A 25933-nucleotide genomic window follows, 5' to 3' on the forward strand; every position below is an offset into this window, starting at 1 on the left:
GCTGTGATCACGAATCGTCTAGGGCAGTGCCGTTCTGCGTGCCTCCTGGGAGTGAGGCAGAGGGGCAGAGAAGTTTGGATCCAGGACACTGCACTTCAGTCCTCACATCTCCACTTGCATGGATTATGATTTGGGCCCCAGGGTCGTGTAAAACAAGAATCACGATGACCAGCCTGCCTTGGGAGCAGGGCAGAGCTGGGAGAGTGAGAGATGATGAGTGTGGTAGCACTTTGTAAACTGTAAGGCTCCCCCTTGGTCCGGACGTGAAATGGCCCTGCTTCTATTATTCATGTCAATGGCTGTGACTGGTGTGACTGCTGTACCGGAAGTAGATGGAGAAGTTGAGATGGAGGAACGTGGGAAAGCCAAGAGCCGCTTTCTGCTTTCCTCTTCAGCTTAGATGCTGGATTCAGATCAGACACAGGACCTTGCTTGGCGAGCTTGGCAAAGGTGGACAGTCCTGCCCTTATCCAGTGGGTCCTGGGGGCAGAGCAGGCAGTAGGACAGGGTCCAGGTAGACGCTCCCTCTGGCATGAGGAGGGTGTGGGCACCTCGGGCATTGTTTCCCATTGTCTCTTTGTCCTTGGACCTTTTAGGAGAGAGCTGTGGCTTCTTCATGAGCTTTCTGAATCCAGTGGGTTCTCCTGGTCATCCTTCCCCTCCCAGCCAGGGCTGCGTGTAGCTTTCCTTCCATCGCTGGGGCCACCTTGTCCCTTGCCCTACACCTACCCGCCTATCCACATGGCTGCTTCCACCCTGATGAAGGAAGCGTGCTCTCTGGACTCCCTTTAGTCTTATTTGCTTGAATTTTCTTTACTGGATATGGAAACTTCTTTTTGTTAAATATATTTTACATGTAACATTCTGTAAAGTTAAGGTGTACCGCATGTTAATTTGATACATATACATAGGGTAATAGGATTGCCATTGTAGTGAGATTTAGCACCTCTGTCACATTACATAATTATCCCTTCTTTATAGTGGTTGGAATAATTAAGTTCTAGTCACTTAGCAAGGTTGATGATTATAGTACAGTATTATTGTGTATATTCATTATACTGTGCATTAGGTCTCTAGGGCTTATTTACTGCTCGTTGCTAGATGTGGAAATTTCTTAACCCTTTTTTAGCCCCATAGTATACAGGGACATGTGCAATGAATTAAAATTTAAAAAAGATACTGGTTTTCATTTTTTGAGTTTTTTTGTCTGTGAAATTGGTTATGAAAAAAAGATGAGTTTTAGAGAGTGCTAATAAGAAAGAGGACAGCTCACACATTGCTGAGGGAAAACAAATTGATAACAATTATTTTTCGATGGTGAGCTGGCAGTATTTCTCAAAAGGCTTAAAAATTAATGTTAAATACCCTTAAATTCAGCAACTCCTCTTCTAGGAGTTTATTTTAATAAACTTCTAGGAGTTTATTTTAAGTTTAGTTTACAAATTTATGCTGAGATCTACCTACAGAGAAGTTTGTGGAATTGTAGTTTGTCACAGAGAAGAAAGTTAGACCTCATCGTAAGGTCCGGTGATAGAGAACTGGGCAATAAATTGTGGCCCATTTATGTGCTGGAATGACCTGCAGTATCGTAAATAGTATTGTTACAATTCAACATGGTATATGGAATTTTAAAAAAAGCAATATTATGATGTGCAACCACTTTCATAAAAAGTAAAAGTACATATTTGTGCATAAAACTGTTGTATGTATACCAAAATTTTAATACTTATTTCTCTAGTTTGGGATATGTTATGGGTATTTTTTTCTTCTATTTTACTATGTGTGGTGTTTTTTTCCGTGATAAGTATTGTTTTTGTTTAAAAAAAAAAAAGAGAGAGATTTATAATGAAAACCAGCAGTGGGTGGCACTTCCACCAAAGCCCGGGTCGTGGGTGTCATGCAGGGGAGGCCAGCCTTGTGCTGGTAAGGGTGAGCGCCTTTATCGCATCCAGCACCCTGCCGGGGCTGTGCCTGTATGAGAGAGGCAGAGGTACAGAGCGATGAGGGATGAAACAAGGTGGTGATTTCCTGACCCCTTTCCTTTTACTCACAGTCCTTCTGTTGGCCTATGGTGTTTTCATTGAGAACAGGATAAGAGACCATTCCTTTTGCACCTGGCACCCCTCATTACCAACTTAACATTCAGTACAGACAGGTGGAATGAAAAAATAATACTTAAAAAATTTTTTTAATTTATTTATTTTTGGCTGCTTTGGGTCTTCATTGCTCTGTGCAGGCTTTTCTTTAGTTGCGGAGAGTGGGGGCCACTCCTCTTTGCGGTACGTGGGCTTCAGTAGTTGTGGCACGTGGGCCCAGCAGTTGTGGCTCGCTGGCTCCAGAGCGCAGGCTCAGCAGTTCTGGCGCACGGGCTTAGTCGCTCCGTAGCATGTGGGATCTTTCCAGACCAGGGCTCGAACCTGCAACCCCTGCCTTGGCAGGTGGATTCTCAACCACTGCGCCACCAGGGAAGCCATAATAATACTTTTTAACATTTGTGTCAGCATCTTCTGTTACCTCATTCTGAAAATGCATTCTCTACCTCAGTTTTCCTTTAGCAAAAATTCCATGAGAAGATGTGATGGTGACATTGCAAGCAAGGAGCTTCTGCTCCAGAGCCAGGGTTGACTTTGCTTGGAGTGAAAAGCTCTTCCATGATGCAGCCACTACAGTGAGATCTGTGGAAAGATGTCTATGATGTGTGTATTAGCTTTCTGGGGCTGCGGTATCAAAGTACCAGGGACTGGTACTTTGTCTCCCAGTGATGGATGCTAGAAGCCCTCAGTCCAGGCATTGGCAGGTTGGTGCCTTCTGAGGACTGTGAGAGTCTGTTCCAGGTCTCTCTCCTTGGCTTATAAATCAGTCTTCTCCCACGGCTTCTCTCATCTGCCCTCTGTGCGTGTCTGGGTCCTAATTTCCTTGTTTTCTAAGGACACCAGTCATATTGGATTAGGGCCACCCTAATGACCTGATTTTACACTGATGACCTCTGCAAAGAACCTTTCTCCTTGATTGCAGCAAGGATTGAAACTCCTTGGTAACAGCCAATCATACTTTCTTTCCTGAGAATTTGAAAAAATGTGATTGGAGCCATGCACATGTGCAGCAAGTTTGGAACCCTTCATGGCAGCCCCTAGAGAGGGGATCCTCAGGTTTCTGCTACTGAGAGTCTCCAAATCTCAGCCCTGTTCTTGTCCTTTCTGAGAGGTGGTTGTTCATCATCTTTAATCCTACAAGAAACTCCTATATTTTTCTAATAATTTTTTTTTATTGAGGTATAGTTGATTTACAATGTTATATTAATTTCAGGTGTACAACACACCTGATTCAATATTTTTATAGATTATATTTCATTCCAAGTTATTATAAAATAAAGGCTATATTTCCCTCTACAAAAAAAATCCTATCTCCAAGTTAGGTCACATTTAAGGTACTGAGGGTGTGGGATGTCAACTTATGAATTTTGGAGGGACACAATTCAACCCATAATGATGTATTTCCCCCCTATTAAAAAAAACTCATTATTTTGAAAAATTTCAAACGTAAAAACATTAGAGAAGATAATATTAAACCTCCATGTCACCACCAACAGCTTCAGCATCCCCAAAGCCAGTATCATTTCATCCTATCCTCCACCAACACCACTGGAGTATTTTGAAGTAACTCCCAGCTATAAGAGATGATGCATTTCAAGTGGTAAAGGTTATACAATTATATATAAGGGATATCCTGTTAAATAAAATAATACTGTGTGTGTGTACATGTGTGTGTGTGTGTGTGCGCATTTGTATAAATTGGAAGAGTCAGAGTAATACCAGAATGTTAGGGCTTATCTCTAAGAATTAGGATTTCAGGTAATTTTTACTTCCTTTTTTAGAACTGTATTTACTTTCTGATTTTGTTGGGATGGTGATTGATGGTGTGAGTCAGCCTTTTGTAATCAGAATAACAAAAACAAGTTGTTTCCAGGTGGTGAGAAAAGGTGGGGTGAGGGACAGTGGAAGAAACGTCACCGTCACCGTAGTTGTTTTCTGAGGCAGAAAGGGTATTGCGCTTCCCGAATAAGAGAAGGAAAGAGGAGGAAGTATATGGGATCGTGCCTCGGAGTGGAGCCGCCCCACTGTAGGAGGAGAGTGAGGGCTGCCACTACAGGTGAAGCTGTGTGTGACCTCAGCACGGACTCCTGGCTTCTCTGAACCCAGATTTCCTGCTTGCAAAATGAAGGAGACAGACTTGACAGCCATAGATTCCTTTGCCCATGAATGCTATGATCTCATAGTTCTTTTTTCTTTTTTGACGTATAGTTGATCTACAGTGTTATGTTAATTTCTGCTGTACAGTAAGGTGACTCAGTTATATATATATATATATATATACACACATACACATTCTTTTTTATATTCTTTCTTATTATGGTTTATCTCAGGATATTGAATAGAGTTCCCTGTGCTATACAGTAGGACCTTGTTGTTTATCCATCCTGTATATAATAATTTGCATCTACTAACCCCAAACTCCCACTCCATCCCTCTCCCGCCTCCCCACCCCCCAGCAACCACAAGTCTGTTGTCTGTCTGTGAGTCTGTTTCTGTTTGTAGTTAGGTTCATTTGTGACATATTTTAGATTCCACATATAAGTGATATCATATGGTATTTGTCTTTCTGACTTACTTCACTTAGTATGATAATCTCTGGTTACATCCATGTTGCTGCAAATGGCATTATTTTGTTCTTTTTCATGGCTGAGTAGTATTCCATTGTATGTATGTACCACATCTTCTTTATCCATTCCTCTGTCAGTGGACATTTAGATTGCTTCCATGTCTTGGCTTTTGTGAATAGTGCTGCTATGAACATAGGGTGCATGTATCTTTGTGAATTAGATTTGTGTCTGGATATAGGCCCAGGAGTGGGATTGATGGATCATATGGTAGCTCTATTATTAGTTTTCTGAGAAACCTCCATACTGTTTTCCACGGTGGCTGCACCAGCTTACATTCCCACCAACAGTGTAGGGAATTCCCTTTTCTCCACACCCTCTCCAGCATCTATTATTTGTAGACTTTTTGATGATGGCCATTCTGACTGGTGTGAGGTGTGGTACCTCACTGTAGTTTTGATTTGCATTTCTCTAATAATTAGCGATGTTGAGCATCTTTTCGTGTGTCTATTGGCCCTTTGTATTTCTTCTTTGGAGGGATGTTTATTTAAGTCTTCTGCCCATTTTTTGATTGAGTTGTTTGTTTTTCTGTTTATGATCTCATAGTTCTTGAACATTTCAGTATGGGTTTGTCTTTTGGGAGTTGGTAAAGATAAAATGTGCATTTCATATTTGAGCAATGTGGAGTTATTACTGGGGGTGGCGAGGAAATGATTGTAGAAAAGCCAAAGGTGAAGGTAAGACAGAAAAGAATCCGTTTTTAAGAAATGTGCGGACCCATCCCCATATCTTCAGAAAGTGTTTCTGGGTATGTGCATGTGCAGGTCAGAATTTTGCCTTTGCCTTTTGCCTTTTGCCTTGGATGGCATGGGCTGCTGTATAAATAGCACTGAGACTTCTTGGTAACACTCACGTTCTCATATTGAAACTATGGAGGGACCAGGATGGATGTCCTTCATCTCTGGATTGGCCTTTCAACCACTCTTCTCTTTCATTTCTATTCCCCTAGTCTCACATGATAAAGGCCACGTGTCAGAATGTTGAACTAAAAATGCCAGTAGCCTGTCCTGCCTCCCAGTGGTGGGGGAGGACAGATAGATCTGGAGTCAGCACGTAAGTCATCTGGTAACAGTCAGCCTCAGTCGTACCCCCTGAGGTCCAGCAAAGTGGGTATAAATCCAGAAAGCAGGTAAAAATGTAGAAATGATGAATGCTTCTCTTCTGTCAATTTTCTAAAAGAGAGAATAAATTCTGCAACCAAAAAAATGAATGACTGGTGCTTGGCACTCTTCCATCTGGCTAGTTAGATCTGCTTAGGAAGCAGCCTTCAACTTGGAAGTGGAAATAACATGTATGCACTTACATACCTTTGAAAGGAAAGCAAACTTTTCTGACCAAAGGCATAAAAATGACTTCAGGCCTGAGATTCCCCTCCCCGACCCAGAGCTGAGGGCAAGGGGGATCCTGCCAGAACAGGCACCTGTCCCCTGTGTGGAAGGTCTGGACTCTCAGGTAGACCAGCAGGGACCAATGGAGACCCCGGGACAGGAGATAAACCAAGCAGATCAAAATAGCACCACAAAGAGTCTGAAATTAGATTGTCATTGAAACCACGGGCCATAAAAGTAGGCTAGGGCTTGTGTGCTCAACCTAAACATGTGATTGCCTCCTAAAAAAATTCAAATTGGACCTGGAATCTCCTAACACGATAGCCAAAATGTCCAGGATATGGTCAGAAATCACCAGTCACTCCAAGAACCAATAAAATCACACATTGAATGAGAAAAGAGAATTATCTGACATCCAAACCGAGATGAGTCAAATGCTAGTTTTATGTGGGCACAGTCTCACCCAAATGTTTACACGGGGACTCTGCCTGCCTTCCAGCTGCAGGGGCCAGGCTGAGCAGTCACCACAGAGATCCAGTGGTTTGCCAAGCCTTAAATATTTACTCCCTGGCCTTTTATAGAAGTTTGCGGACACACGTAGTTAGGTCATCAAAGATCTAATGGTCAATTTTTGGGAGATCTTTCCTTCTTTTTCCCATTTTTTTTTTCCAATTAAAATTTTTATTGAAAGTTGAATTTCAGAGCAATATCTCTGAAGACATTTTCACTACAATTTAGGCTTCCAAATTAAATTTAAAATTCAACTGCCCATGTTACTATTTATTTGAAAAACTCAACAAAGATGACAAGATGATTAAGGCCTGTATTTCAGATGGTTAAATTTACATATGCCCAGGCAACAGTAACTCCGTCATAATTCACTCCTCTGCCTAGAAGACAGTAGGTTGTTTTGATGTTGGATACTTTAAAAGGTGGAATTTTGGTTTCCCTTGGTTTATAGTTGGTTTCTTACGTTGGTTTCTCTATTCTCTTCCTGTGTTTTGTCACCTTGTTCTTCCTCTTTATCTGTAACCTCATCTGTGTAGCTGGCAGCCTCACCCCTGGAGAGGGACCTGTTTCCTCCCGCTTATCTTTGTTCCTTATTGTCACTGTCACTCTCTTACCCCTATCAAGTAGTGTGGATTTGAAGATCTGCCCACTCGATGGGGTTTTCTTTGTCTGCTCACCTGATGAGCCTGGAGAGAGATTTGGGAGTCCAGGAGATGTTTAGGACTGGCCTCCGTGGGGTTGTGCTTGGGACCACAGAGAGCGGTGCAAAGGGACCCGGGACCCTGCTTCAAGGAAACTCTTGGCTTGTTAACATTCCGGTTATGCCAAGAGCTGGAACAACAGACAAAGCCCAGGGAGTGCAGAAGGCAGGCTGAGAGTCAGGGAAGCGACTCAGCAAGAGGGAGAAATTGTTCAGGTGAGGCCAGGCCTTAACTGGGTTCCCAACACTCAGAAACATGGAGAAAGGCTGTAGAGGTTGGGATGTTGCCTCTCCAGATGTCACCACCACCCTCTGATGACAAGGCCAAGGGACTTTATTGCTCATGCTGTGGGGGAAATGCCACCACCATGGGGCAGTGTCTCTCAGCCAGGAGGGCAGCGTCTGGAAACGAGAATTAGAACTTTGGTCGACAATACAGGGACTTGATTGAGATCAAGAGACAATGGCTCAGGACTGGTAGAAACAAGGCAAGGACTTAGAGACAAGGCATTTAACAAATTTTAGGGTGCACACTGTGTGTTGATGGCTTCCATTAAAGAGCTGATGGATATTTCAGGAAGCTTCTGTAAGGAGCCGTCAAGCCATTTCTGGGGTGGGGAGTCTGGAATTTTAAAGTAATGCTAATGAGGGTCGTTGAATAGTAAATCTGTGTTAATGGAGATAGTAAGCTCTGTGTGTGTGGGTGTGTGTGTGTGAGACAGAGAGAGAGAGAGAGAGAGAGAGAGAGAAGTGTTAGTTTTAGTTAGTTAGCTAGTTAGTTAGTTTTGGTTCTAAGGTCTTTGAGCCTGAGTTAGCCAAGGACTGATCCCTGACCCAGACGGGAGACTTAGAAGGGGCTCTGGAATTCCACCAGGCTGAGGAGAAATGTCAAACCAAGGCCACCTTGAAGTTGGCATCAAATTGTTTGTTCTCCTTCCAGGCAAGAGGGATTGAGTTACTGAAGGTCCCAGGGAGTCTGTGAACCCAGAAGGCTCGGCCAAGCAAGGCCGGCAGCCCTGGTGACATTAGGATAAGAAATCCGAGTATGCTGCTGCTGCTTTGGTTACTGACGGATGGATGAGTGAGGAGCTGGTATTCGTTGATGTCTAGCCTGTCAGGACTGGACCTTTCCGGCGCCTCTCAAAACCTACACCAAGCTTTGCAGGTCAGAACGGTCTGAGGCCATCAAGGCGAGCGAGTGTAGCCGCTGCCCCCTTGCTGCCCCCTCCTCAGTTCCCTCTTTAGCAGGATCTCATCTTGTTGAGCTGATGTCACTGGGTTTTGGTCTTTGCCTTCAGCTTTGGTTTCAGCTTCAGTGAAATAAAACCATAAAATCTGCAGCCACTGACTTTCTTAGCTTTGATTTTGCAGTGCACATGCCATTGTTTGTGCTATGAGAAGTGGACCTTTTTTCTTCCCCTGTGAAGTTGGATTTGACCTAAAGTTAGACTACTTCACAACCTCAGAGTTGACATTCCCAGGGGGTGGATCTCTGAAATTTCACGGGGGTCCCATTTTGCACCTGTGTTAACAAGGTGGCGATACCCCTGATTGTAGAAGCCAAACGCCACAAGAAATGAAATGCGTGCTTTTTTGTTTTTTGGTTTTTAAACACCACACATGGTTGATGTTGTGCTTCAGAAGAAGTGTTTAGAGCTCTGACTTGAAACTTATGTAATTAGTGGTTCAAGCAGTTCAAAGGCTGGTGGCCGTCCCTGGCCATGCTTTGCTCTTGTGTTGAAGGTGTGGGAACCTTGCAGGGCAAAGGGAGCTGCTTTGGGACTTTGTTGGTGGTGTTTTTGTCATGTACAGCTTTGAGACATCTTCTCATATGTGCCCTTCATTAAAATTAGATATGGAAAAAACAGCTAAAACTTGTTCTTCCCAAGTCTGATGAAGGTTCTCCATCAGTGCCTCCCAGTGTGAGAAAAGTTAAAGCAGTGATAAGCGTGATATACAAGCGCTGAGGCTGGGAGTCCTGTGTTGCTTTCAGGGTTCGTTCAGTTTCTTTTGGAGCCTGATGATACTAATAGAAAGTGAAGGTTGGCATCGATTTTGTGTTTAAAGACTAAAGTTCTGTTTTGCGTCACATGGAAAAGGGGAGAAAATGACTCTCGGTGTCTCCTGCGTGTCACGCGCTGTGCTAAGCTCGTTTTAGTGCTCAGTGTACCAAGAAAGATGCTGAAATCCGTCCAGTGTCTGGTCCCTGGTAAGTCTGTAGCACAGGGTCACTCAGGGAGCGCTCTCGGCATTTTGAGCAGGAAAGTTCTGCCCTGACTTGTGGGGCATGTGGCACCCCTGCCCCCTCCCACTCAGCGCCAGCCGTTCTGCAGTCATTGTAAACGTCAAATCCATCCACTGCCGGTTCAGACGTCCTTTGCTGGAGGCTGTCCTGCCTCTTGGCGCTGGCAACAGGCTCTGATAAACACTGTTGAATGCTTTCTAGAGAGCAGATACGTGCCTTCCATCTCTGGGAACCTGCCTCTGTTGTAATAGGGTAGAAGATTCTGGAAGTCACTTTTGTGTTTTTATTACCTGAGATTTGCATCATATTTTATGCTTGTGAAATAACAAGTACTTATCCTATACTATATAATTGGAATACAGTTCTCCTTTTCGTTGATTAAAAAGGAATATATTCCATATTTAATGGCTTCATTTTACTCACCTTTTAAGCATTATGTTATCGTCCATAGTAGTCAAGAACATAATATACATTTATACATATACATACATAATATACATTTATATTCCATCATTATATTTGCTGCTTCCCTTTCAACGCATCATTTTTCTAAGACAAGATTTTATGGTAGGAATTTACAGAAATGCTGACTACAACAAGTAGCTTGAAATCAACTTCTCCCTAAATGTTAGCAGTTCTACATAGAGTTGACTGTCAAAGAATATAAAAACATTTTATCTTTTTCAATGTTAAATTTAACCATTTTCTTGGCAAACCTAAACTGATAACGGAGGTATTATTTTTACTGAATCTTCAGCCATGTTGTCCTAATAGACTATAATGATTTGTGTAGACTTTGTGTCATAAACAGACTCTCTTGCGCCTCAGTGAGAAAAAAGGGACCCTGGGGCTTCGTTCATTCTTTCAACAGATCCATCAGTGAACATCACAGATAGAATGGTCCTTGCTTTCACACTAGTACAGATGAACATAAGAAATAAGTAAATTACAAGTTGGGTTGGAAGATGGTTAAGTGCTATGGAGAAAAATAAGTTGGGAAGGAGCACAGGAGTGCCAGGGTTTTGGTTGGACATATGATTTTATACTCTCTATTTTTTGGTTTTTTTTGATTTTAAATTATGTGGTTCAGGAAGCTTTCCTGAGAAGGCAGCTCTTCAGCAAAGACCTGAAGGAGAAATGAATTCTTATTGAGCTCCTATTATGCCCCAGGTACTGTTTTAAGAGCCAGAATGGCTAGGTATAAACTCTGTAATCTGCAAAAAATAATTTACATGGCCAGAGGATGGGCATGTAATATGTTTAATGTCGATATTTTAAAAAATCTTTTTGAAGTAAGGGCACCGATTTTGGTAAGTAGGATTGCAATGGGGGAGTTTTTTTGTTTTTTTTTTTTTAAGGAGATGACTACACAGAGGGATAGGAAATAGCAGAAAGAAAATAGAAAAATAAGCCAAAGCATGGGATGAGTTTTGTGTCCAAGTCCAGCAGTCCTTACAGAGTATTGCTTCTTCCCAGCTGGTGGCATCTTGATGGTAACAAGGATCCTCCTGGGATGACAGTGACAAAGCAGGAGCGATTGCTTCAAATTAAAGGATGGCTTTTGTGAGGGATGCTTAAGGAACAGTGGACCGGAATCCAGAGAACAGGAGTTGGTGCCTTCCTCTGATGCTGACCTGTGACCCTGTGACCTTGGGCAGGCTGCTTTAGTTCCTCCATGTATCAGCTCGACTGTTTATTTGTTTGCCATGCAATTTATGCTCATCATCTTGCTTAGCGAGATAAGTTGTAAAACAGGAGGGGCATGAACTTCACAAGATCACCAGTGAAGTCCTTTTTTAGTTCTTGAGTTCCTTTCTCCTTCATTTGTCCAAGGAGACACTGCTTGTCTATAGCTTACAAACTGAAGCCAGGCCACAACACAGGGTTACTGGTTTGTCACAGCTTCAGCCATGGAGCAGGGCTGGCTCTAGAACTCCCAGTTTTTCTCCTCCTCTACGGTGTTAAGGAAGTCGCGGGCTCTTGTAGCATTTTGGGGTCAGAGTGGGTCGGCACTGGCCTCGGTCTGATCTCACTCCCACAAATGCCAGCCCCAGATGTCACTTCTATTTCTTGAACTTCGAATAGGACTGCCAGGGAGTTAGGGATGGAATGCAGCTGGAAGGAAAGCATGGAATTAACCTTGCTCTGAGGCAAAGCCACACGCTTCCACCATCTCAGATAACCTTCCGTGGTCCAAGGACCTTAAAGTTGGTCACAAGACTTCTATACTTTTAGTATATTTATTATTACCTTCCGAAGATCTGTAAACTGATACACCCAGGTGGCCCCGATGGTCCCTTTCAGCTCTAAAGTTCTAAAACCCTCTTGTGATCAGAGCTTTAGAGGCATGCCTTTGCGTGGATGGACCCAGGTAGATTTCACCCGGGCCTGCATCATCCCAGGAGGGCTGTACGCCGAGCACCCTCCGAGCTGTCTCCCACGCTGCTGGCAGTCTGGGTGGTGATGCTGTCTCTCACCACTTCCCCCGCACTTTCATCCACTCCGGTAGTTTAAGCGCTGGCTCCTCGCCTGTGGAAGAGAGGACTTCGACCCTCACCTTCTCGCTGTCTTCCCGTTCCGCAGATGATGACCCAGGTGGAGGGACAGCAGAAGAACCTGGTGCATGCCATCGAGTCTCTGCCGGGGTCCGGGCCCCTCACTGCCTTGGACCAGGACCTGCTGCTCCTGAAAGCTACCTCTGCTGCCACCCTCAGCTGCCTTGGGGAGTGCCTGAGCCTGCTCCAGCAGAGCCTGCACCAGGCCAGTCAGCCCAGCCACAGACCCGGGGCCTCGGGTAAGACCTCCGGGGGCCCGCCCGGGGCTGCAAGTGCGCGCTCTCCGATGTACGCATGCGTGTGTCTGTCTGCCATCGCCTTCCTCCTTTAAATCCATCCATCTCGCCTTTTATCCAAGCGCTTCTCCATTTACCCCTTCTTCCTTCCCCACCTCGCTTGGGCTATATTTTTATTTCTGTTTTACCCATTAGCAATTGCCATCCTATGCACAATTTAACGTGTTTCCATGAATACTCTGAAACTACTTTGAGACGTGCTGGCACCCCGTTCTCCATTGCTTTCCGTTTGTGAATTTTGCACTCAGTGTTGTGTTTGCAAGACTCATTGCTATGCAGCCTCTAGTCCACTATTTCTTTTTTTTTTTTTTGCGGTACGCGGGCCTCTCACTGTTGTGGCCTCTCCCGTTGCGGAGCACAGGCTCCGGACGCGCAGGCTCAGCGGCCATGGCTCACGGGCCCAGCCGCTCCGCGGCATGTGGGATCTTCCCGGTCCAGGGCACGAACCCCTGTCCCCTGCATCGGCAGGCGGGCTCTCAACCACTGCGCCACCAGGGAAGCCCTAGTCCACTATTTCTAACTGTGCCTGTGGAGTATGTCCCCCAACACTTGGCTCCACACCTTCTCCACACCTGCCTTACCTCCTGCTCTCTGGACACCCGCTCCCCCAATCCCTTTCCTGTCCCCTCAGGGCCCGGTGTGAGAATTTCTCTGGAATACATAGCAGAAGCATTTCCAGTTCTTTATCAAGAAGCTAGAGATAATAATAACCCCCCCTTAAGATGCTCCAATCCTTTTGAAGTGTTTAATCGATAAGCAGATAGAAAGATATTAGGGAAGATTAAATTAAATGATAAAGGTGAAAATGGCTTGAGATTGGTCATGTCATATAGAATTGTAAAGTATTAGAAATAAGAGACAAATTGAAGCCTCATGGAGCTTTGTTGCCCAGGGTTCAATTAATTAATGAGAAATGAGGCAGTTCAGGTGATGGAAAGTATAGCTGGGTTATGACAGATAGTCTGTATTTCACGCTTCCCACAAGTCGCCTTTGCCTTCCTCTTTCACCAAGGTTAAAAGCGGGATGTTGGTTTCCTACAGTAAACCGTATAAGGGTAATTCGGGTTTCTTTCTGTAATACCCACCATCATGTACTAAGCTCTGATTCTGTCAGCATTTGGCTTTTGCTACACATTTTCTGAAATCTTCACCAGGTAGATATTATTATGCCCATCATGTGGGTGAGATGCTGAGGCTCAAAGGGGTTAAATGACCTGCCCGAGGCCACCCAGCTACGGCAGAGCCACGTCCAGAGGTGGGCTCTTCCCACTGTGGCAGGTGCCTGGGGTCCTTTGTTCAGTCCAGAATGGAACACCCAGCGGACTCTGGGTTCCCCAAACTGGGGCCAGGGACACTGTCCTGCTCACATCATAATTTTCTCAGGGCAGGTCTATCTTCTTTACTTTTTTTTGGAAATAATTTGAGATGTCTAGAAAAGTAACAAGCATAGCATGAAAAATCCTCATATCTCCAAATACTCTGAATGCCAACATTTTCTGACATCTGCTTCATTATCTTCTGTCTGTATATATAAGCCTATTATAATATTCTAACCACTTAAGAGTAAGTTGCAGACTTGATATATATCTTTACTCTTATATACCTCAGTGTAAATTTCATTAAAAGAAAGAAAAAAAAAGGACCCTCTCCTGTGTAATAACAGCGCAGTGGTCAAACTCAGTAAATTAAGATGAATACGGTCCTCTTCCTAATCTGCAGACCTTACTAACTTTTGCTGGTGGCTCCATCAATGTCCTCTGTAACAAAAGGAAAAACATTCAGGTACAGGATACAGGCTGGGAGGGGCATGTGTGTCGAGGCACAGAGTGAAGGCACCCAATCTGCTTTTCTCCGTCCTTCTTCTTCTCCACTTGAAGAGTGGGACTCTGATGCTGAGTCTCCCTGACTTCTCCTGATCTGGATGGAGCCTCGGTGAGTGCGTCGGGGCTTGGGCACAAATCAGTGTTAGACCGGATGCTTCTCAAGATTCCTAGGATCCCTCTCACACCAGATTGTATGTCCAGCCTCTGGAACAGGCTCATTCCGAGAATGAGTGGATAGAAGCTTGACCCATTTTCTTATTCCTAAAATTCATCCTTTACATTTTTCTTCAGGGTGGCTTTCTAGCAAATTTCTAATTTTTGTTCCTGATTTTCATTGTGTCTCTGGGGTTTTTAAGGGCCTGGAGGGACAAAGCTCGTGGTGGAATTTCAGATGTGATGACAGGTGGAAATGAGGACTATTGGGGTGGGAGGAGGGGGAGACTGAGCAGTGTCGCCGACACTATGCCACCCACCATGCTGCCTTCTGCAGCTCTTCACTGTCCCACCCCTGGCCTGGCCCCGTTTGTCCATCCTCCCTTCCTCTTAGCCATTTTTTTTTTTAACATCTTTATTGGAGTATAACTGCTTTACAATGGTGTGTTAGTTTCTGCTTTATAACAAAGTGAATCAGCTATACGTATGCATATATCCCCATATCTCCTCCCTCTTGCGTCTCCCTCTCACCCTCCCTATCCCACCCCTCTAGGTGGTCACAAAGCACCGAGCTGATCTCCATGTGTTTTTAGCCACTTTTACCAAAAAGAACTTGGCTGAAGGTTGGAGAATAGAGCATGAAGCATCATAAGAGTTTTGTTTCTTTGTCTTCTTAACCCTTCCCAAAGTTACATTCCATATAGCACAACCCCTTAGGTTTTAAAACATTCTGCATGTGTCTTTTAAATCTGTGCCACATGCAGTGGTTAAGAACCCTCCTGCCAATGCAGGGGACACGGGTTCGATCCCTGGTCCGGGAAGATCCCACATGCCGCGGAGCAACTAAGCCTGTGCGCCACAACTACTGAAGCCCGCGTGCCTAGAGCCAGTGCTCTGCAACAAGAGAAGCCACCACAATGAGAAGCCTGTGCACCGCAAGGAAGAGTAGCCCCCGCTAGCCACAACTAGAGAAAAGCCCGCGCACAGCAACAAAGGCCCAACGCAGCAAAAAAAAAATAATAATAAATAAATAAATAAAGCTGTGCCACACATTTGGGGGAAGAAATGGAATTACTTCCTGCATCCAAAGCATCTCAGCTGCCTGCAGTTAAAATGGATTTCCAGACTCTCAAGCTAGCAGAATAAGAGAATCTGACAACCCTGGGAGTGTCACCACAAAATGTGTTTGTTTAGAATCTCAGGGCTCTTGAGGTTGATAGTGGCTGTAGCAGACTGACTCCCGCTGATAAAAACATAATGGTTATATCCAAGGAGTGCCAGGCTGGGTTGATGGAAATCAAAATCTCATTAAAGCCAACCTCTGTCGGGCTTTCCTCTAGATGTTCAAGGGGTCTGGGGCGGGGGGGGTGCAGATCCCCTAGCACAGCCGGTATCCATGGGCAGTGTTCTTGAAATTTCTATGCTTTCTGACTCCAGCACTGATTTTTTTTCCTTCTGCCTCTCTTCAGAATCAAAAATTAATGTGGTCTTGCAACATTTCATCTTCTGTAGCCTCTCATTGCATCTTCTGGGGAATGTGTCGGCTCTGGAGCCTTTGTATGCAAATGTTGCTCCCTGATCCTGATTTCATTTCAAACACGCAGAGCAACTGGACCAAGGTCCAGAATTACCTGAGCGTTCACCTGCTCCCACCTATGCATTTCAGGCTCTGGGCCTGTCTCTGATGTTACCTCTAAGATACGTGGGACTGAAATGCTTTTTAACTTCTGTTTATGAAGAGGTTTATAGCTAAAATTAATAAAGTAGCTTGGCTTTTTGGTCAAGGCTTGTGTTATGCAGCTCTCCTCTGTCCTGTTGACTAGATCTCCTCCAACATCTTGATGGAGGCAGTTGATTGACGGGGTGGGGCAGGTGGGCATCTGGTTTCCTGAGTCTAGATGTGCGCCTCTGATTTTACGTGGAGAGGCAGGCGGGGCTGCTCCAGAGATGGCTGGGCTGCTTGGGAATCTGGGCTTGAGGGGGGTTCTGGAACCTTAAAGTGGTCTGGGGGCAGAGTAGTCTGCCGCCTGTGCTCCTGGGTAGCTCCTCACTTGCACCCTTGATGCGGGGAACTTGCTTCAAAGTCAGTGCAGACACCTGTGACCAGACCAGCACGTTCTAGTGCGAGGTCAGAGCTGAGTACCAACGAATGGTGGGTGCGGGGCATGTTGGGAGAGAACATTGGGGCCAGAGCTGCTGGAGTGAGGACGGCAGAGCCTCAGGGAATAGCCGGATGATGCCCATGCCCTTGGACATAAATCAGGGCCAGAGATCAAAACAAGTGTAATTGAAGAGAGGAGAACCGGAGCGGAATTTAATATGTGCTTCTTAACTTGCCCTTCCAATGACTTTTTCATTCTCTTTTAAGATTTGTGGGGATTGTCAGTTAATAAGCCAGTTGCATTGGTTCCTCCTATTTTGGGGTTTGGCCAACAGGGTCAAATCGGTGACACTATTATTATAGGTACTCTTCTTGGCTTTTCTGGCCCGTTGCCGTCTTCCTTCTGCTCTGCTTCGCTTTTTTCCAGAAACAGCTTCAGATTCTCAACCTTCATCTCTTTTCCCCACTCAGAGACTCTCTTTGCTTTGCTCTGTCTCTTATACCTTCTTTCTCAATACCTGCTGCTTCTGGTGAAAATGAGTCCCACGTAAGTCACCTTCCCTTATTTTGTGATTAAAAGCCAAGATAGAAATGTGACGATTCCTTCAGTAAACAGCATATGGAGAAAATGGAAAAGCTAGCATTGCAGACTATTTCAGAGGGTAGATTTTTTTTTAAACAACTGTATAAACGGATTGTTTGAGTGGCAGTTCCTCCGTGAAGAAAGCAGTTAGATCCTAACATCCCAGCTTTTCATCATAAATATGCCTATGTTTTTCCCACGTTTGTAAATGTCAGTCTTATTCCATTTGGGAAAAACCCTCTCAGGTTGACTGAACCTGGGAGGCGTGAATTCACTGTGTTACAGGAAGAGGCAGGGGACCTTCCAGGGACCTTCACCTGTCAGTGGCCTCTGAGCAGAGGTGTCACAGCCCTGGCACGGGCACTGCAGCTCCCAGCACTCAAGCAGGGTGTAAACCGAGGCTAAGGACAGAGGAAGACAGTTCCATGGTCAAACATTAAAGCCCACAGTTAAATCTTCTGTAGCTTTCTTTCTGCTTCTGGTTGGTTCAAGGAACCAGAAACCCTTTTTTTCCTTCTTCCTGGCATTCTTCTATCTACTTAGGCATGTTGTGTGAGGAGATGCAGGCGTGTGTCAAAGCCTGGTTTAAGGACTGGGTTTGCCGTTTGGTGGACATCCAATCCTTTGTCTTCCTCCTCTCTTCTGTTGGATCATCTCTGATGGTCTCCTGCTCACAAAGGTTAAGGGGGACCAGAAATTGGAAGGTAATTAACATGCAGTTACCTGATTGACCACCAGTCAGCAGCCACATGGTAATATTTGATCCCAGTCTTCTTTGCATTTGTACTTGCTGGTGTGTTTGTGATCTTCTGAGTCACTTTCTATAAGTGAGGCATATTTTCTCACCTGTCAAACACATCAACAGTAACACACACCATTAGCCTTTGTGCCACTAAGAAAAAGCTGCCAATTAAACTATGACACGCCATTGAGTGTAAGATGAACTCTAACTTCAGAGTTGTTAAAATGTGAAAATTGGTGTGTCTTCCGATTAATGAAATATGGTTTAGACTTGCATTTTGTTTTATGACACAATCTTGAGAATCTATCTTTCAAAAGAATAATGCAGTCCATTAATTTTTTCCCTTACACGGGTGGTTGTTTTTCTGTTGGTCTCTGTTACAGTTTTTTTTAAAAAAAAATTTATTTATTTATTTGTGGCTGCGTTGGGTCTTTCTCTACTTGAGGCGAATGGGGGCTACTCTTCACTGTGGTGCGTGCGCTTATCATTGTGGTGGCTTCTCTTGTTGTGGAGCACGGGCTCTAGGCGTGCAGGCTTCAGCAGTTGTGGCTCGCGGGCTTAGTTGCTCTGCGGCATGTGGGATCTTCCCGGGCCAGGGCTCGAACACGTGTCCCCTGCATTGGCAGGCAGATTCTTAACCACTGCACCACCAGGGAAGTCCCTCTGTTATGCTTTTTGTTTTCATGTTTCTATGCTGCTTTTCTTGTTTCCTCTTATTTTGCTACACAGATTGTATTCCCTTTTCTTTAGTGTTTTGGGAAAAAATATGTACATAAATTCTAGTAGTAGTTACAATGCATTGTTCATAAGCATTCTTTAACTTGTGTTTTTCTAATCATCAAAATCAAGAATGACACTGTGTCTTCACTCTCTCCTTTAGTGCTGAAGACTTAGAATACTTTAACTTCCTTTGTTTCTCAGATACACTTCCCAATTTTTGGTTATATAATATGGGGGCTATTGTTATTAGTATTTAAATATTAATTGAATACTTAATGTGTGATAATGATTAAATCTCTTTAAAAGAATTTTAACTTCATAGTTGTGTAATCACGTTTATAAAAAGTATTTAGGGGCTTCCCTGGTGGCACAGTGGTTGAGAGTCTGCCTGCCGATGCAGGGACACGGGTTCGTGCCCTGGTCCAGGAAGATCCCACATGCCACGGAGCGGCTGGGCCTGTGAGCCATGGCCGCTGGGCCTGCGTGTCCAGAGCCTGTGCTCTGCAACGGGAGAGGCCACAACAGTGAGAGGCCCGTGTACCGCAAAACAAACAAACAAACAAACAAAAAGAAGTATTTAAATTCAGTTCTAGGACTGGGACAGGATGAAATGAAGTGAGGCACCCACCGTGAGCACACATTTGAGGGTGCCAAAGTAATGAAGGTAAATGCTATTTTAATGCAATATTTTTAAACCAAAATTATTGCAAAAAATCCAGGATGAACAAAATATCAAAACCTTAAATAAAAACAGGATTAGATAGTGTGAGGCAGGTGAGACTGAGTCCTTTAAGACATTTTTTGTTTTGGCATTAATTTTGATTTAAAAAATATTGCGTGAACATGTCATTTATCTTGACTACTGAGTGTTTTGGCGCCTCTTTAAATCTTACCCCTGGGCAAGTGTCTTTTTACCTCCCCTGAGTCCCAGCCTTGCTCAGCTCTATGTTCAACTGGGTTCATTGCTCACTGCCAATCCTTTTATACAGCTTCTCCAGTCTTGAGTTCTTAATTCTCCTTCTTTTCTTCACGTATTGGGGTATGTCCTCAAGTCATTGTTTTCTCCCAGAAGGTAGAATATTTTCTGAGTCTCTGCAGCGCCGCTCAGAAGGCATACAATGCAGAGTTTAAGAGTCTGGGCTCTGGAGCCAGGTGGCCTGGGTTTTCATCTCCCTTGTACCCTGACACTTACCAGCTCTTGTGCCTTTTTGTTTCTTTACCTGTCAAGTGGACATAACAATAGGACCTACCCATGGGTCATCATTAGGATTAGATGAGTTCACGCACGTAAATTTTATATGGTAGTCCTTGGCACCTAGCAAGAGCTCAATAAATGCTGACTCCTTTTGGCAGAGGAAAGATAATTTGTCTGAAGATAAGCATTATCCCCCCAGCCTGCACCCACCTTCAAATCTGTAGACTTTTATTTGCATTATTCTCTTCATCTACTCACCTTCTGGTGTTCAGTGTTGCAGCAAAATCCAAGACTAGCTTGATTTCTTTTTTCCTTTAGGGCAGGTCTAACTTTTCTGTCTAAATGCTTGGAAAATTTTTTCTCATGATTTTTTTTTAATTAAAAAATGTTGCCAAACTTCATGAGCCAGGCAGTCATTATACTACTCTAGTTTTGTATGTGTTTGAAATTTCAGTGAGAAGAAGCCTAAGAAAATATCGCCAAGCTGTGTCTAGATGTCAGTCTTTTCCCATTGGTTTTGCTGGACTGAGGTGGGCTGTTTTCAGGAGAACCCAAAGCCCTCTCTTCCGCTCGGGCTGTGTTTCTTTACTTCTGCCACTGTTTATTGTTTCTGTCCCACTGATCTGATCTCTTTACTTTAGGGTCTCTGTTGTGTATCTTCTGCCTTATGTTCTGTCTCATTGCTGGTCTTGTGCCCTTTGCAGCTGCTCACTGGTAGAACTTCATCTTCTTGACACACTACTTACTCGACTTTCTACATTGTAGATTCTACTTTTTCCTCATTTCAGTATTAACCTTAATTCTGCTAATGTTGAGTTTGTTTCCTTATAATAATTCCTTTCTGCCTCTATCTCCTTCTTCACCTCAGTCTGTTTTCTTCTTCTGGCTCTCTGTTCTTGTTTCATAGTGGCTACTTTATTTTGTATTGTTGCGAGGATACACCTCTCCTGATGTTTTCTCTGACACCTTATGTTAGAAATTTCAGAGATATGTTGTTCCTATAAGCCCTCTGAGTATCCTTCTGAGGATACTGTTTCTTTTCCCAAGCACTATATGGTCCTTTTTTTTTTTTTTTTAACTAGTGAAAACTTTTAAATTTAAAATTAGCCAGCTGGACTCAGTTTAGATGATCCCAGTTTTGTTGGCAACATCCAAAGTCAGGAGCCAGTCGAACATATGCCTTCTTCTCTCCATCAGGCCTGATCAGGGTGTTCACCTTAGCCACGTCAGTGTCATAGAGCTTCTTCACAGCCTATTTAATCTGGTGCTTGTTGGCCTTGGCATCCACAGTGAACACCAGTGTGTTGTTGTCTTCTGTTTTCTTCATGGCTGACTTGGTGGTTAGGGGGAACTTGATGATGGCATAGTGGTCAAGCTTGCGTCTCCTAGGGGTGCCCTTCCTGGGATATTTGGGCTGCCTCCTGAGCTGTAGTGATTTGGGCCGTTGGAAGGTGGGTGACATCTGGATCTTCTTTTTTTTTGTGGCCGTGGACACCTTTCAGCACTGCTTTCTTGGCCTTCAAAGCCTTTGCTTTGGCTTCGGCTTTGGGAGGGGCAGGGGCTGAGAGAAGGAAAGAAAATGAGGGTGTGGGGGTGCTCACTACTGGTCTTGAGGCTGGAAGTGATTGATTTATACACTCGTTTTCATTCACTCCATATGAGAATTTTCCTCCTTTATCCTCACATGAGGCAGCTCTATCCAGACTCCCAAACCAGTGGTTGGTGATTAGAGCAGTTGGACTGGTCTGAGGCAGTCTTCTCTCCTGTCCTCCCTCACTGGTTCTTTGATGCTCTGAATCCATAGAATATACAGAAAACTGCATTTCCCAGCATGCATTACGACCCCCACCCTTCCTGTCCTGGTCTTTGTCTCAGGATGCTGTGTATCACAAGCAGGCCAGACTCTACGTCCTGCCCTGTTGTCTGTCTCCTCGTTATCATGTCTGAATGATGGTGCTGTGGAGGGGAGGGAGGGACAGAGTTAAGGTATGGGAGTAATGGACGGAACATTGTCCTGATTGCCTAGGAGAGCAGATTTCATTTTTTCCCCCAGTGCTTTTTTAAGTTTTCCTAATTATTCTAGAGGACATTTACTACTTGCATAATAAAATAAAATGAAAAGAAAGTAGTACCCCTGTATTTATGAGACAGCTGCCCAGTATTTAAGATATGAATCCAGCTTCAGGTCTCTGAGAAGGAGTTGGTCAACAGGACAGGTAAGAAGTATCTTTCCACCTTTCTTAGGGAAGATTCAGGGTCTTGGAACCCTGGGTTGGTTTTCTTAATCCATCCCCATCCACTTTATTATTTATGGGGATTCTTCATAAGCCTGTCCTTAGCTCATCCTTCAGCCTTTGATTTTAGTGTTGTGAGTTTCTAACTTTTTTAAAATGACATCAAGGACTGATATATGGATGCCTTTTTGCCATTAAAAAGTTGTGGTAAAAATACAAATTAAAAACTTTTGGATTGGTTCAAGATGGTGGAGTAGAAGGATGTGCTCTCACTCCCTCTTGCAAGAACACTGGAATCACAAATAACTGCTGAACAATCATCGACAGGAAGACACTGGAACTCACCAAAAAAGATACCCCACATCCAAAGACAAAGGAGAAGCCCCAGTGAGGTGGTAGGAGGGGCATAATCACAATAAAATCATATCCCATAACTGCTGGGTGGGTGACTCACAAACTGGAGAACAATTATACCACAGAAGCCTACCCAGTGGAGTGAAGGTTCTGACCTCCACGGCAGGCTTCCCAACCTCGGGGTCTGGAAATGGGAGGAGGAATTCCCAGAGAATCAGACTTTGAAGGCTGGCCAGATTTGATTGCAGGACTTTGATAGGACCAGAGGAAACAGAAATTCCACTCTTGGAGGGCACACACAAAGTAGTGTGCACATCAGGACCCAGGGGGAAGGAGGAGTGACCCCATAGAAGACTGAGCCAGACCTACCTGCTAGTGTTGGAGGGTCTCCTGCAGAGGCAGGGGGTGGCTGTGGCTCACCATGGGGACAAGGACACTGGCAGAAGAAGTTCTGGGAAGTACTCCTTGGCGTGAGCCCTCCCAGAGTTCACCATTAGCCCCACCAAAGAGCATGTAGGCTCCAGTGCTGGGTCACCTCAGGCCAAACAACCAACAGGGAGGGAACTCAGCCCCAACCATCAGCAGACAAGTGGATTAAAGTTTTACTGAGCTCTGTCCACCAGAGCAATACCCAGCTCTACCCACCACCAGTCCCTCCTATCAGGAAACTTGCACAAGCCTCTTAGATAGCTTCATCCACCAGAGGGCAGACAGCAGAAGCAAGAAGAACTACAGTCCTGCAGCCTGTGGTACAAAAACCACATTCACAGAAAGATAGACAAGATGAAAAGGCAGAGGGCTATGTACCAGATGAAGGAACAAGATAAAACCCCAGAAAAACAAATGAAGTGGAGATAGGCAACCTTCCAGAAAAAGAATTCAGAATAATAATAGTGAAGATGATCCAGGACCTCGGAAAAAGAATGGAGGCAAAGATCGAGAAGATGCAAGAAATGTTTCACAAAGATCTAGAAGAATTAAAGAACAAACAAACAGAGATGAACAACACAATAACTGAAATGAAAAATACACTAGAAGGAATCAATAGCAGAATAACTGAGGCAGAAGAACGGATAAGTGACCTGGAAGACAGAATGGGGGAATTTACTGCCGCAGAACAGAATAAAGAAAAAAGAATGAAAACAAATGAAGACAGCCTAAGAGACATCTGCAACAACATTAAACACAACAACATTCGCATTGTAGCGGCCCCAGAAGGAGAAGAAAGAGAGAAAGGACCTGAGAAAATATTTGAAGAGATTATAGTCAAAAACTTCCCTAACATGGGAAAGGAAATAGCCACCAAAGTACAGGAAGTGCAGAGAATCCCATACAGGATAAACCCAAGGAGAAACACACCGAGACACATAGTAATCAAATTGGCAAAAATTAAAGACAAAGAAAAATTATTGAAAACAGAAAGAGAAAATACTTAAAGTGATGAAAGGGAAGAACCTACAACCAAGATCACTCTACCCAGCAAGGATCTCATTCAGATTCGATGGAGAAATCAAAAGCTTTACAGACAAGCAAAAGCTAAGAGAATCCAGCACCACCAAACCAGCTCTACAACAAATGCTAAAGGAACTTCTCTAAGTGGGAAACACAAGAGAAGAAAAGGACATACAAAAACAAACCCAAAACAATTAAGAAAATGGTAATAGGAACATACATATCGATAATTACCTTAAATGTGAATGGGTTAAAGGCTCCAACCAAAAGACACAGGCTTGCTGAGTGGATACAAAAACAAGACCCATATATATGCCATCTACAAGAGACCCACTTCAGACCTAGGGACACATGCAAACTGAAAGTGAGAGGCTGGAAAAAGATATTCCATGCAAATGGAAATCAAAAGAAAGCTGGAGTAGCAATACTCATGTCAGATAAAATAGACTATAAAATAAAGAATGTTACAAGAGACAAGGAAGGACACTACATAATGATCAAGGGATCAATCCAAGAAGAAGATATAATAATTATAAATATATATGCACCCAACATAGGAGCACTTCAATACATAAGGCAACTGCTAACAGCTGTAAAAGAGGAAATCGACAGTAACACAATCATAGTAGGGGACTTTAATGCCTCATTTATACCAATGGACAGATCATCCAAACAGAAAATTCATAAGGAAACAGAAGCTTTAAATGACACAATAGACCAGATAGATTTAATTGATATTTATAGGACATTCCATCCAAAAACAGCAGATTACACTTTCTTCTTAAGTGCGCACAGAACATTCTCCAGGATAGCTCACATCTTGGGTCACCAATCAAGCCTCAGTAAATTTAAGAAAATTGAAATCATATCAAGCATCAATTACGAGGAAAAAATGTAAAAAGCACAAACACATGGAGGCTAAACAATACGTTATTAAATAACCAAGAGATCACTGAAGAAATCAAAGAGGAAATCAAAAAATACCTAGAGACAAATGACAATGAAAACACAATGATCCAAAACCTATGGGATGCAGCAAAAGCAGTTCTAAGAGGGAAGTTTATAGCTATACAAGCCTACCTCAAAAACAAGAAAAATCTCAAATAAACAATCTAACGTTGCACCTAAAGGAGCTAGAGAAAGAAGAACAAACAAAACCCAAAGTTAACAGAAGGAAAGAAATCATGAAGATCAGAGCAAACATAAATGAAATAGAAACAATACAACAATAGCAACGATCAAAAAAACTAAAAGCTGGTTCTTTGAGGAGGTAAACAAAATTGATAAGCCATTAGCCAGACTCATCAAGAAAAAGAGGGAGAGGACTCAAATCAATAAAATTAGAAATGAAAAAGGAGAAGTTACAGTGGACACCTCAGAAATACAAAGCATCATAAGGGACTACTTCAAGCAACTATATGCCAATAAAATGGACAACCTGGAAGAAATGGACAAATTCTTAGAAAGGTATAACCTTCCAAGACTGAACCACGAAGAAATAGAAAAAATGAACAGACCAATCACAAGTAATGAAATTGAAACTGTGATTAAACATCTTCCAACAAACAAAAGTCCAGGACCAGATGACTTCACAGGTGAATTCTATGAAACATTTAGAGAAGAGCTAACACCCATCCTTCTCAAACTCTTCCAAAAAATTGCAGAGGAAGGAACACTCCCAAACTCATTCTATGAGGCCACCATCACCCTGATACCAAAATCAGACAAGATACTACAAAAAAAGAATATTACAGACCAATATCACTCATGAATATAGATGCAGAAATCCTCAACAAAATACTAGCAAACAGAATCTAACAACACATTAAAAGGATCATACACCATGATCAAGTGGGATTTATCCCAGGGATGCAAGGATTCTTCGATATATGCAAATAAATCAATGTGATACACCATATTAACAACTTAGAGAAAAACCATATGATCATCTCAATAAATGCAGAAAAAGCTTTTGACAAAATTGAACACCCATTTATGATAAAGACTCTCCAGAAAGTGGGCATAGAGGGAACCTACCTCAACATAATAAAGGCCATATATGACAAACCCACAGCAAACATCATTCTCAATGGTGAAAAATGGAAAGCATTTCCTCTAAGAACAGGAACAAGTCAAGGATATCCACTCTCCCCACTATTATTCAACATAGTTTTGAAAGTCCCAGCCATGGCAATCAGAGAAGAAAAAGAAGTAACAGGAATACA

General features: G+C 43.5%; 1 protein-coding gene across 6 annotated transcripts in view; it reads left to right on the plus strand.

The window, feature by feature from the left end:
- OSBPL10 (oxysterol binding protein like 10) overlaps positions 1 to 25933 on the plus strand; it is a 373396-nt gene that overhangs the window by 276811 nt on the left and 70652 nt on the right. For all 6 annotated transcript variants that reach the window (XM_032647860.1, XM_032647862.1, XM_032647863.1 and 3 more), the window contains one exon: positions 12084 to 12294. In XM_032647860.1, the coding sequence (XP_032503751.1) occupies positions 12084 to 12294 (211 nt within the window). The remainder of the gene's footprint in view (positions 1 to 12083; positions 12295 to 25933) is intronic.

Source organism: Phocoena sinus, chromosome 11 (genome assembly GCF_008692025.1).
Source record: "Phocoena sinus isolate mPhoSin1 chromosome 11, mPhoSin1.pri, whole genome shotgun sequence".
Taxonomy (NCBI): domain Eukaryota; kingdom Metazoa; phylum Chordata; class Mammalia; order Artiodactyla; family Phocoenidae; genus Phocoena; species Phocoena sinus.